The following is a 13,905-nucleotide window of genomic DNA, read 5'->3' on the forward strand; positions in this document are numbered from 1 at the left end:
TGGAACCAGGTTTGGTCACCTGGCTTGATGAAGGATGTGCCGAGCTATGCGATTACAGATTGTGGTGAAATATAATTCTGCTGCTGATGGCCCACAGCACCTCATGGTTGCCCAGTTTTGAACTGCTAGATTTGTTCTAACCCAAATAGCACAGTGATAGTTCCACATGACATGACGGAGGGTATCCTCAGTGTGAAGATGGGATTGGTCTCCACAATGACTGTGCGGTGGTCGCTCCTACTAATGCTGTCATGGACAGATGCAATTGCGACAGACCGATTAATGAGGATGAGTTCAAGTACCTTATTCCATTGTGTTAAGTTATCTCACCACCTGCTACAAGCCCAGTCTGACGGCGATGTCCTTCAGGTCAGTGCTGGCACTACCGAGCCACTTGGTGATAGACTTTGAAGTCCCCCGTGCAGAGTACATTCTGTGCCCTTGGCGGTACCCTCAGTGCTTCCTCCAGGTGGTGTTCAGCACGTAGGGGTACTGATTTATCTTCCCCGACTGTATACCACTGAGCCTGCACCTCTGGTAGGACAGGATATACCCAGGGATGGTGATAGTGTCTAGGATGTTGGCTGATGAGTGTGATTTTGTAAGTATGACTATTTCGCTGTTGCTTGACTAGTCTGAGACAGCTCTCCCAACTTTTGCACCAGTCTCCAGATGGTAGTGAGGAGAACTTTGCAGGGTCAACTGGGCTGGGTGTGCCATTGCCGTGTCCTGATTTGATGCCTCGGTCGTATCCGAGTTGTCTATTCGGTTTTATTGTTTTGTTCCTTTCTAGCGGTTTGATACAACTGAGTGGCTTGCTAGGCTACTTCAGAGGGCAGTTAAGAGTCAACTACGTTGGTATGGGACCAGAGTCACATATATAGACCAGACTGGGTACGACGGCAGATTTCCTTTCCTAAAGAACCAGTTGGGTTTTTCCGACAAGCTTCATGGTCACTTTCACTGGTACCAAGCTTTTTATTTCCAGGTTTGTTTTTGTTATTTGTTATTGAAATGTAGTGAAGTGGTTCTTTGGGCTTAATTGCACCTAGTATTTGTTTTAATGATCATGGCCTAGTTTCTGTGCTGCCAAGTTGAAAGAATATATAATGGGGGAAAACCATAGAGATGGGGATTAGAAAACCGTTATTAGAATTTTTTTATTGTTGCAGAAGATGATAAAGGAGGCAAAGCTGCAGGAGTGGAATCAGTGCAACAGCGACGTCAGTATCGCAAACAGAACCAGCAGACCTCTTCAGGTGGGAGTCCTGTCGGATGTTTTATATCACTTCACATTTACATTTTTGGGGACGACACCTGACCTATTGGCATGTTTGAAGATTTATTTAAATTTATGTGACTACAGATGTACTTTTGTACTGGAAAAATAACCAATTCACTGCAATACAGTACAGTGAAAATTTTGTATTTGCACTCATTGATACTTTTTATCATCTACCAGAATTGTTGTGGAATTCAGGTCTACAAGAATATTTGCAGGATTCATTTAAAATGCCCACTGAAGAGAGATTTGGAGACTTGCGGCTAATTTCCATTGGCCACTCATGGTTCCCTCCATTATGGGATAGTTCCACTACAGTTCTGTTTTTGAATAATTTATGCATTGGTATTCTAAAGTATTATGCAGAGATAACTTGGTGTCTTCAACTTTGATCAAATCCAATTGTTCAGGTCCATATATTTGGCATCAGGAGTTTAAAGCGACCCTAGTGTATAACTTTGGAATAGAAATGAATGATCAGATAAAGGGATTTCAGTGAAGTATCCTACTTTGGAAAGCACCGTGACTAATAATCATAGAATTCTGCTCTATGCACCTGTAATTGTTGCCATGTTTGTAGTGATTTTCAATCATCATCTTACCCTGTGGGGTCCTACAAACTTCTATTCAGGTAGGCAGTCTGGAATGAGATGATGTCTGCCAGGATAGTCTTCAGTGCATCCAGAACTCCCAATTCAGATGCTTTCCCTAGCCAAGTATTGCTTTTTTTTTAAAGGGGAACTTAGCTGTGTTGTATCGTACTCTCAAAGAAAGGTCCTAATTTTGTAGTGGGTACGTGGAATGGAATAAATGAATCTTAATTAAATACCAAAGCAAGCAATAGAACTGAATTAAATTCTGAGTATCTGCAACTAAAAACTGTACAGAGCAGCAATGCTATAATTTGTTAAGCACCGTGTAAATGCTAGATGTAGTAATATATTTGGCATTCATTTAGCTCATATGTAAGTTTGTTAGGTTGCTCATTACAGTTTTTTATTTTTCAATACCGTGGCATTCTGTCTGGTTCTTTTGCTATTTGTGCTACTCAGTTAAGAATTCTACTTTTTTTGCTCTTTTTAGCACACAAACTCAGGTATGGTGCTCTCGTCCTTATTCTGTGACAGTGGAAAAAGGAATGTGGGAGGAAATGAGAGATCAATATTTCCTAAGGAAATCTGACCCCCCCCCCCCCCCCCCCCCCCCCCCCCCCCCCCCATTCAGTTTTGTACGCTCAGGTTATGAGTGGGAGAAACCATCAACAAATGCTGACTCATTTTTGGTAATGGGAAAGTTGAGGCAGAGCCACAAGGGATTAAAAGTATGGAACTATGAACTTCATACAGTGTGACGCATTTAAATTGTTAGGTATATTGGACCATGTAGGTGTCTAAAATGCTAAAAGTATATGGTCTGAACCAAGTAGTGCATACAACTGTAGCAGTTTCAATATATATAAAACTAGCTGGGGGAGCCCGGCGGTGCCGTGGCTTTTTGAGGGCATGTTGTTGTTGGAAGAGAGAGAGGGAGCGACTGGGGGGAAGGAGAGAGAGAGAGAGGGAAGGAGAGAGAGAGAGAGGGAAAGAGAGAGAGCGAGAGAGAGCGAGGGAAGGAGAGAGGGGGCGAAGGGGAGAGAGAGAGAGAGGGAAGGAGAGAGACTGGGAGTGTGAGAGAGAGAGACTGGGAGTGTGAGAGAGAGAGACTGGGAGTGTGAGAGAGAGAGACTGGGAGTGTGAGAGAGAGAGACTGGGAGTGTGAGAGAGAGACTGGGAGTGTGAGAGAGAGAGACTGGGAGTGTGAGAGAGAGAGACTGGGAGTGTGAGAGAGAGAGAGACTGGGAGTGTGAGAGAGAGAGAGACTGGGAGTGTGAGAGAGAGAGACTGGGAGTGTGAGAGAGAGACTGGGAGTGTGAGAGAGAGAGAGAGACTGGGAGTGTGAGAGAGAGAGAGAGAGACTGGGAGTGTGAGAGAGAGAGAGAGAGACTGGGAGTGAGAGAGAGAGACTGGGAGTGTGAGAGAGAGAGAGACTGGGAGTGTGAGAGAGAGAGACTGGGAGTGTGAGAGAGAGAGAGAGACTGGGAGTGTGAGAGAGAGAGACTGAGTGTGAGAGAGAGAGAGACTGGGAGTGAGAGAGAGAGAGACTGGGAGTGTGAGAGAGAGAGAGAGAGACTGGGAGTGTGAGAGAGAGACTGGGAGTGTGAGAGAGAGACTGGGAGTGTGAGAGAGAGGAGAGAGAGAGATGGGGGGAGAGAGAGGAGAGAGAGAGAGAGAGAGAGAGAGAGAAAGACTGGGGGAGAGAGGGGAAGGGAGAGAGAGAGAGAGACTGGGAGACAGAGAGCGACTGGGGGGGGATAGAGAGCGAGACTGGGGGGGGGGGAGAGAGAGAGAGAGACTTGCTACATTGCAGCCCATATATGTAAATCAAATGAAAAATAAACCTGATTTGTGTGCTGTTGAAATGTGCTATATGCACTAATGCTAGTTCTCAATTTTAAATAGTGCATGGAAAAACAAAATAGTAATTAAATTTAATGCCCAAAAAATAAGAAACAGTCCTGTTAATGATTTGAGACCCTTCCGTATGTATCGTCTTTTAAAGCTGTGGAGCTCCCATTTTGGCTCATCAGTACTATCGAGCCCTACAATACTAGGTGAACTGCTGGTTATGAATTATAAGTGTTGCACAGGTGCCTAAGCACATTAATACATTGCATTAATTATGGTTTTTTTGAGTGGAGCATTGATTAAGAAATAAGCTTAGTTAACCAGCATTGTTCACTGGAAGGGAAAGCCACAAACCTCCTGTATTTTAACATAGAAACATAGAAGATAGGAGCAGGAGTAGGCCATTCGGCCCCTCGAGCCTGTTCTGCCATTTAATGAGATCATGGCTGATCATCCAAATTCAGTACCCTGTCCCTGCTTTCTCCCCATATCCCTTGATCCCTTTAGCCTTAAGAAATATATCTAACTCCTTCTTGAATATATTTAATGAATTGGCTTCAACTGCCTTCTGTGGTAGAGAATTCCACAGGTTCACCACTCTCTGGGTGAAGAAATTCCTCCTCATCTCAGTCCTAAATGGCTTACCCCTTATCCTTAGACTGTGACCCCTGGTTCTGGACTCTCCCGCCATCAGGAATATCCTTCCTGCATCTAGTCTGTCTAGTCCTGTTAGAATTTTATAAGTTTCAATGAGATCCCCTCTCATTCTTCTAAACTAGTGCATATAAGCCCAATCGACCCAATCTCTCCTCGTACGTCATTCCTACCATCTCTGGTATCAGTCTGGTGAATCTTCGCTGCACTCCCTCCATGGCAAGAACATCCTTCCTCAGATAAGGTGACCAAAACTGCACACAATACTCAAGGTGTGGTCTCACCAAGGCCCTGCACAACTGCAGCAAGACATCCTTGCTCCTGTACTCTAATCCTCTCGCTATGAAGGCCAACATACCATTTGCCTTCTTAACCGCCTGCTGCACCTGCATGCTTACCTTCAGCAACTGGTGCACAAGGACACCCAGGTCTCGTTGCATTTCCCCTTTCCCAACCTATTGCCATTCAGATAACCTGCCTTCCTGTTTCTGCCACCAATGTGAATAACCTCGCATTTATCTACATTATACTGCATCTGCCATATCGCCCAACCTGTCCAAATCATACTGGCGTTTCTCTGCATCCTCCTCACAGCACACAAGCCCACCCAGCTTTGTGTCATCTGCAAACTTGGAGATATTACATCTAGTTCCCTTGTCTAGATCATTAATATATATTGTGACTAATTGGGGTCCTAGCACCGATCCCTGCGGTACCCCACTAGTCACTGCCTGCCACTCGGAAAAAGACCCATTTATTCCAACTCTTTGCTTCCTGTCTGCCAACCAGTTCTCTATCCAAGTCAGTACCTTACCCCCAATCCCATGTGCTTTAACTTTGCACGCTAATCTCTTATGCGGGACCTTATCGAAAGCCTTCTGAAAGTCCAAATACACCACATCCACTAGTTCTCCCTTATCTATACTGCCAGTTACATCCTCAAAAAATTCCAGTAGATTAGTCAAGCACGATTTACCTTTTGTAAATCCATGTTGACTTTGTCCGATCCTGTCACTGCTTTCCAAGTGCTCTGCTATTACATCTTTTATAATGGACTCTAGCATTTTCCCCACTACCGATGTCAGGCTTGCCGGTCTATAATTCCCCATTTTCTTTCTACCACCTTTTTTGAATAGTGGGGTTACATTAGCTACCCTCGAATCCTTAGGAACTGTTCGAGTCTATAGAATTTTGGAAGATGACCAGTAATGCATCTACTATTTCTAGGGCCACTTCCTTAAGTACCTTTTAGGATGTAGATTATCAGGCCCTGGGGATTTATCAGCTTTCAATCCCGTCAATTTCCCTAACACCATTTCCCTACAAATGCTGATTTCATTCAGTTCCTCCCTCTCATTAGACCCTATGTTCCCCGACATCTCTGGGAGGTTATTTGTGTCCTCCTTTGTGAAGACAGAACCAAAGTATGTATTTAATTGGTCCGCCATTTCTTTGTTCCCCATTATAAAGTCCCCTGATTCTGACTGTAAGGGACCTACGCTTGACTTCACCAATCTTTTTCTCTTCACATATCTATAGAAGCTTTTACAGTCAGTTTTTATGTTTCCTGCAAGCTTACTCTCATACTCTATTTCCCCCCTCTTAATTAATCCCTTTGTCCTCCTTTTGCTGAATCCTAAACTGCTCCCAGTCCTCTGGTTTGCTGCTTTTTCTGGCGAATTTATATGTCCTCTCCTTGGATATTATGCTATCCCTAATTTCCCGTGTTAGCCGCAGTTGAGTCACTTTTTTTTTTAATTTTTATGCCAAACGGGGATGAACAAATTCTGTCGTTCATCCATGCGATCTTTAAATGTTTGCCATTGCCTATCCACCGTCAACCCTTTAATTAATGTTCCCCAATCCATCCTAGCCAACTCGCGCCTCATACCATCGTAGTTTCCTTTATTTAAATTCGGGACTCTAGTCTCTCAGTCAACTACTTCACTCTCCATCTTAATGAAGAATTCGATCATATTCTGATCACTCTGCCCCAAGGGGCCTCGCACAACAAGATTGCTAATTAATCCTTTTCTCATTACATAATACCCAGTCTAAGATGGCCTGGTCTCTAGTTGGTTCCTCGACATATTGGTCCAGGAAACCATCCTGTATACACTCTAGGAATTCCTCCTCCACAGTATTGTTACTTATTTGGTTAGCCCAATCTATATGTAGATTAAAGTCACCCATGATAACTGCTGTGCCCTTATTGCACGTGTCTCTAATTTCCCGTTTAATGCCATCCCCAACCTCAACATTACTGTTTGGGGGTCTGTATACAACTGTCACTAACGTTTTCTGCCCCTTGGTATTTCTCAGCTCTACCCATACAGATTCCACATAATCAGAGCTAATATCCTTCCTTACTATTGTTAATCTCCTCTTTAACCAGCAATGTTACCCCACCTCCTTTTCATTTTTGCCTGCCTTTCCTGAATGTTGAATTCCCAGCCTTGGTCACCCTGGAGCCATGTCTCTGTAATCCCAATTAGTATTGCAGCTATCTGTTAGTATCAGCAGGCTGAGATGAATAATTAGATATGTGCAAACACTGATATTGACTGGAATATTGCTTCACTTTTTGTTTCATTTTTTGAGGACAGACTTATTTGGCATTTATTCTGCAAATTTGACAATAGGAATGATATATTATATATATATATATATATATGTATTGTGTAGTACTCATTCATTTCATTATTTTAATTAGTTAAATGTCACTTATGCAGAGTCTGGATCTTCCTCCTCATCTGAAGATGAAGCACCAAAAAGGTCAAGTGCAAAGAATGGGGAAGTTCGAAGAAGACGCCAGCGCTCGTTGTCCCGGAGTATTTCTCCATCCCCTGCAATGCGAAAACGGCACAAGGACTTTTCACCGAGGTAAAATCCAAATACATTTTTGTTGTTGGAATCATTTTTTTTCTTGCATCACTTTGGAGTTCAGTATTTAGAAAAATGAGCAGTTAGGTTTTAGGTTCTATCCTGGCCTGAAGTCTGCACTTTAACGTGTCTTGTATCACCATGCTTTTTCGCACTAAGATGACATCTGCAATATATTAAGTGTTGTAGTTTTGCTGTGGCTCCCTCAAAGGCTTAAACAGCTTCCCATTTACTAAAATCTGATTTATGCATATTGAAAGTGACTAAAGGCTCATTTGAATATTGACTTCCTCCACTATAGCTGCAAGATTAGATTTTTTTTTCAATTAAAGGTAAAAGTTCAATAAGGGGGAAGCTGCTTTTGTGCAGTGCAGGATGGATAATAATTCCTTGTTTCTGCCCATTTTTGGTCCTCATTGTACACATCAGTCCATCTGCAAATTGGAGAAATATAAATCCTGTTAAGGCAGTTTACAAAGTCTGGTGCCATTACATTGGTACGGTTTTTGGGGATTTGGGTTGAAGGACAGTGATACAAGGACCATATTAGTAAAGTAACTTGCAGCTGGCTTAGTGTAGAACCTAAATTAAACAAGTCTGCTGAAATTAAAATGTCTTGCTGTATTTGCAGGTATTTCACTTGTTTTATAGTTTTGATTTTCTTTATCACATAGCATATTAAAGACTGCGTCACTTAAAGGGAGACATAATGTTGCAGGAATATAGTGCATTTAGTGTTAAGTGTTCCCTATCCCAACCAAAAAAAAGTTTTTCTTTCCCTCCTACCTGGCAGAAGAAATTCCAAATTTGAAATGTTACCAGTTAGCCTGCTGGAGGTGCACCATGATGGGCCTTCTACTTGAAAGGTATCATTTGCTTTTGTATAAGCAGGCAGCTTATTCTTTTGAACGGGGATCTTGTTCCTCCTGGTGATACATTGGGTAATTTGGTGTTTCCACCCCACTGTGTCCTGGAAATTAAAATTTGGAATTTCATGAATCAGGAGAAATGGGATAAATTAGAACTTTTATGGAATGAGTACTGTAAATTGGAAGTATTCCTTTCCTAAAACTTGAAGCTGGTACTAAATGAAAATTAGTCATTGAGAGAGGAAAGATCCTCTTTACAAGTACTGGAATCCTTTGGGTAGATAACTCAGAAGAATTGAATAGATATTAAATATTGTGTAAACCCAGAAACACACAACAATTAAGATAAATATTTTTTAAATTGAGCATGTAACTCTGTAGTCGAGTGTTATAGGGTGGATTGAGAGTTGCTAGTTTTGGATGAGCCACTAGGTGCAGTACCAAGCAGAGGCAGGGTGTCTGGCCAGTGGGGAAGATAAATCATCCCTGTTCCGCATCAGATTACACTTAGCACTCCTTTCTGGTTGCTCCTTAAATGGGCATTGAAGTCCACTGTCAACTGCTGCTCTTCCTGGCCAGTTTCGAGCGTGACACCTGGGAAATAGAAAGCAGTTTGGGAGGTTATTTGTAAAAAAAAATTAAGTAAATGTTATTGTAGTTATGAATTAAAATCTAAATCCGCCAAAGAGGTACTGTCTGTATAAATTATTGGTTTAAGATACTTCCGTTAGAGGTTGATCTGTGAAAAAACACAGCTTGGTTTTGTTTTCTCTTGCTATCAGGATGCCGCTTGGAAAGAGGTGGCACTTCCCAGTGGCGAAAAGGTTGGTTTGAAAATGAGTTGCTGTCTGATCATTGAAAACGTTAGCCTGTTTAAGGTTCCTTTAATTAGCAACCCCAGCCCAACTAATTAGTCAAATTATTGCACTGCCTATCAGACAATGCAAGAGGGCTGCCTTACATCCAGTTTCACTGGAGTGCCAAAGTAATTATTGCATCGAATTTTCAATTGAACAGGAAATTTAGAGCACTTAATTCTTGATGTATGCTTGAAATTGATTTTTAATTTTGTAAATGGGAACTTTAAACTGAACTTTAAAGAACTAATTTAATGTGAATTATCTGCTTTTAATTAATTCAATTTTTCAAATACTTGGGGAACTATGAATACAGCGGAACCCACTTGTACCAAATTTGCCAGTTTTAACATTGAGGGTTACAAAAATAATCAAAAATGAAAACGTCCAAGAAGATATACTGTGCAGGGGAGGAAAACACAGTCAAGAATTCTAGAACTATATTTCAAGTGTGGTGTAAAAGAGAGTAAAGAATATAATTCAGTAGTTTGGACTAGTTACATACTGTAATAATTATAAAACCAACATCGGAATCAAAATATTTTCTAATCTACTGCTCCAGGGCCTCAGTACTCAAACTCCTGGGTCCTAGTTTGAGTCACTGTTGCAGATAACGGTATTAAGAAGAAAAGTAGATATTATCCTTGTGTCTACTTAAATTACTGGGAAGCAATCCTGTTGTCAGTCACCCTTTTTTTCATTCATCAAGTTAGGCCACAGACGTTCCAACCAGGTTCATTTATCTTGAATTTGTGGAGCACTAAGTAAGAAGACCTGAATTATACCTGTAACCAGTGGAATTTTTGATCCCTGGATATAATAAGAGCAGTATACATTTATACAATAGAGCAGGCTAGTGTGCATATTCAGTTTAGACTGGGTAGTTTGGGTGCTTTCATTTTGACTTGGTGTGAAATAGTTTAGGACCTGGTAGAAGGCATTCTGCAGAATTAGGTGGTTTGGCTTTCAAATTTGACACAAAAAACATGTGGTTTTCACTGTATGTGGGATGATATAGTGGTGGCGGCCAGTTTTATTTGGTGTGAAAGACCGGTAACCAGTGAATGAATTCTAATCTAACAAGTAAAATAACAAGTGTCACCAGTGATATTCTGTATTCTATGGTTATTGCTCAGTTTCAACTTGAGGTTTTTTAAAAAAAAAAACAACTATGGACATTTAGTTGGTCGAGGAAATTAAAGCATTTTATTTGGTTGCTTAAAAATCCAAACTCAAAATACAAGCCCTATTTCTTTATGATCCCTGTGAAATTTGTGATCTGTTTCAACCTTGAAACACTGGTATTTTTTTAAATTACACTGAAATAAACCTGGATTTTTTTGATGTTGAATTAGAGAAGCTTACAGAATATTATTTAATGTTAGTCTCCAAACAGCAGAAATTCTAATCATGTTTTATATTTACAATTTTGCACAATAACATTCCAAGGGATTTGCAGTGTTGTAGCTGCATCTAATTTATGCATGTTCTAAATAATGTGTCCTTCTGTTCCATATTTCTTCATTCCTGAAGGCTGACTTTTTGGGGTATAGTTGGAATGGGTAGTGGCAGCAATCTGGTATTCAGCTGAGCATTCTTCGTGTGTGAAACTAGACAAAGTGTTGGAAGGCTTTTCAGCTGTGCAGGACATCGCTATCGAGCTCAGTCTTGACCTGATCCACAAATTAGTTCACAAGCAATGTTCCCTCTAAATTTTTTTCCCTCTACACGGGTCTTTTAAAGTTGCTGAGCGACTGTGCATGTGTGATATTTCTGCCGTCACTGATTGGCCTGTGCAGGACCTTGCAATTAGTGCGCGAATGTGCACCTTGGCGGCGGGGGGGGAACATTGGTCACTAGATAGCTAGTATCAATAAACAGCTGATTTTTTTTTTTTTTTAACTCTCCCCTGCCTAAGTGTGCTGAGGCTAGTTGTAGCATCCAACTGGCTGAAGTCAGTGAAAGTTCACTAGACTGATTCCTGGGATTTGGGGGGGGGGGGGGGGGGGGGAAGGAAATGTCCTGTGAGGAAAGATTGAGTAGACTTGGCCTATATCAGACCAGGGATCGAAGCTGACATCATTTTTCAGTAAACATGAAGTGCAATTATTATTTTCCAACTGCTACTTTTACAAAACTTGGAGCAGTTTTGGTAAGGATAGGGTTAGATTAAATAGGATGAGAGGAGGCTCGTGTGGCGCATAAACTCTGGCATAGCCCAGTTGGGCTGAATGGTCTGTTGTAAATTCTAAATAATTGGACCATTGATGCATCTAATTTTGAAGAATAGTGCATTGGAATACCTTTTTCAATCATCTAAACCTTTTTAAAAAATAAAAAAAATAAATAACATTTCTTTTACACAATGTCAAACAGTAAAGTTCTGTTTAATCTTTATACCTAAACTTCAAAAGAACTATGAAAAAATGTTCTGTAACTGATTCCATTTTATAATTGGAACTGTACAGAAAATCATTTCGTGGATACTGTGTATTTTGTGAAAACAGTTGTCTCTTTTGAAAAGGCATTCTCTACCAGAATTTATTTCTAAAGCTGTCTTATATCAGTATAATGTTTATTTGCTTTGGCTAAAATTCAGTTTTAACTTTCGAGGATGGGAGTTAATGGGAACAGTGAGAGATCTACAGTGCAATATTTCTTTTGTGATGACACCTTGAATGTATGTTCACATGCTGATGTATGGCAAACAGGAGAAGGAGAAGCCCATCACCACCGCCAAGGCGCCGGCGTACACCATCTCCTAGAAGACGCAGATCACCATCTCCACTAAGGCGCAGGTTAGTACTGTAAATGTTTGCAGTCAAGTAGGTCTTATTTCGAGAGAAACTCGTAACTTTTCATAATTTCATAGGGAGCAGCAAGGTGATCAATGTGAAGTTGGTGGTAGAATTAGCATGGTTCGCTTATTACCAAGTTCATGGATTCCTTAAAATCATGGCGCGTGATTTCATTGTCATTCCAAAATATATAGGGGATTAATTCTGCACGTCTCTTGAAATAGCGTAGACGGAGATCGAATTTAAATGTGCTATGACATGAAAAGTAGTATAGCAAAATTGTGATGCGACTGTGAAGCATGTAGAGGCACAGTTAAACCATGCTTAGCTTCGACATTGACATCATTTTCCCAGAAATGTCCCAACAATTTTTTTTTACTTTTGCATGGTGTAGGAACTTTCTATCCATCTTTTCAGCTCCTGTTTCCCTTTTCAGATTACTGCTTGTAGTTGTGCTGTGTTGTAGTTTATTGGTGCAAGGTAGAAATCATGTACTTGGCACCACAAAAATAAATGGTGCTGGTGTAATTCTGTTGCGCCTTGAGTATAGCATTTTTGCCTGAAAACAGTAAAATGGAGGTTTTGATGTAGTTATTGGTTTATATGATTTTCATATTGTGAATCTCCAATCCAAAGTCAGTGTGCTGGAAGCTTCATTTTGCAGCCCTGTAGCAGTCAATAATGCATTTAACGTGCCATGAACGTAGGCTTACACAAAGCATGGGAGTATTGTATCATCGTTATAATGGATTTTGTTGTATTAGGTTCTCTGAAACTTACAATTCTGCTTAGTGTCTTTTCCTACACCGTCCAACCTGGGAATGCTTTGTTATATATGCCATATAAATAATATGTATGCTATATAAGTCCACGTTGTAAGTAGGTACTGATGAATGCTAATGGTACTGGAACTTTTAAGTTTAATTATCTAGAAATGGTTGTAATGTTTTTAAATGTTTTACACTCCTACAGAGAACTTCTAACAGATTATGTTTTGATTCCAGGGTAAGCATGATGTAGTGTTTTATAGTGGTGCCTTGTTCCAACGGAAACTCTTCCATTCTGTGTGGAGTTTCCCCCTTTTTTTCTTTCTCCCTTCCCTTCCCACTTGTAATGTGATCAGCAGCTCTCGCTGCCTTGCTCAGGTTACAAGTCTTTACGTGTGCTTCGATTGTATTGGGGATTTGTTCAACTTTGGAAGGGGTCACAGCCAAGTATCAGTCCATTCGCATCCGATGTGCATTCTTTGCAATGGGATTACTGTAATCGGAAAGAACCTCAACTGACTTTTTTTTGCATTGCCTAATGTACTTTGAGGCCACTTGTGGCCCTGCTGCCATCCTGGCTGAGAGTTACTAACTGGAGATCAAAGCTAGCAGCTTTCTGGTCCGTGTGGAGCTCCTTAATTATGCCTATGGCACTTTGAGTTTCTCCGTGTGGTGTCACTGGTATATTAGTCATATCCCAACTTGAAATTCTCTTTCTTTGCTGTGGAATTTGAGTGAAAGGAACAAAAATTAATCATTAGGTTGCACATAACAGGAATGGTCTACCAGAATAAAGTCAAAGAATAATTAAAACTTTAAATTTAGATTTATCTGTTCTAACCATGACAATTATCCGCAGTATTACTAATTTGATTTTATCATTGATTTTTGTCTTTTAGATCGCCATCTCTACCGCCACGTAGACGTTCAGCCTCACCTAGGCGCTATTCCCCTCCAATTCAGAGGAGATACACTCCATCACCACCACTGAGGAGGAGGGGATCCCCATCACCAGCACCAAAGCGCCGTAGTTCTCCTTCCCCCTCTTCCAGGCGTAGGAGAGGATCACCTCCTAGCCGTTCCAACAGAGATGTTCGCTCACCACCACTACACAAACGCCACTCGCCATCCCCACGACCTAGGGTAATGCGTGGATCCATTAGTCCTCCGCCGGCACGAAGAATGTCAATGTCACCGCCACCACCACAACGACGTCATCTGTCTCCGTCCCCTAGTAACCGGCCAATCCGGCGAGTATCACGGACCCCGGAACCCAAGAAACCCAAAAAGTAAGGGCATAAATAGAACGTACAGGAAACTTTGTGCTATCCGGCACTGACAGGACCGAGCT

General features: G+C 41.2%; 1 protein-coding gene across 6 annotated transcripts in view; it reads left to right on the forward strand.

Annotated features, from left to right (window-relative positions):
- srrm1 (serine/arginine repetitive matrix 1) overlaps window positions 1-13,905 on the forward strand; it is a 54,643-nt gene that overhangs the window by 33,288 nt on the left and 7,450 nt on the right. For 3 of the 6 annotated variants that reach the window (XM_085962631.1, XM_085962629.1, XM_085962633.1), the window contains 5 exons: window positions 1,173-1,259; window positions 7,113-7,263; window positions 8,915-8,956; window positions 11,701-11,787; window positions 13,454-13,843. In XM_085962631.1, coding sequence (XP_085818757.1) covers window positions 1,173-1,259; window positions 7,113-7,263; window positions 8,915-8,956; window positions 11,701-11,787; window positions 13,454-13,843 — 757 coding nt within the window. The remainder of the gene's footprint in view (window positions 1-1,172; window positions 1,260-7,112; window positions 7,264-8,914; window positions 8,957-11,700; window positions 11,788-13,453; window positions 13,844-13,905) is intronic. The other 3 variants (XM_085962634.1, XM_085962632.1, XM_085962630.1) reach the window with 2 other exon arrangements.

Source organism: Somniosus microcephalus, chromosome 20 (genome assembly GCF_052327205.1).
Source record: "Somniosus microcephalus isolate GS21.2 chromosome 20, FLI_Smic_1.0, whole genome shotgun sequence".
In the NCBI taxonomy this organism is placed as follows: Eukaryota; Metazoa; Chordata; class Chondrichthyes; order Squaliformes; family Somniosidae; genus Somniosus; species Somniosus microcephalus.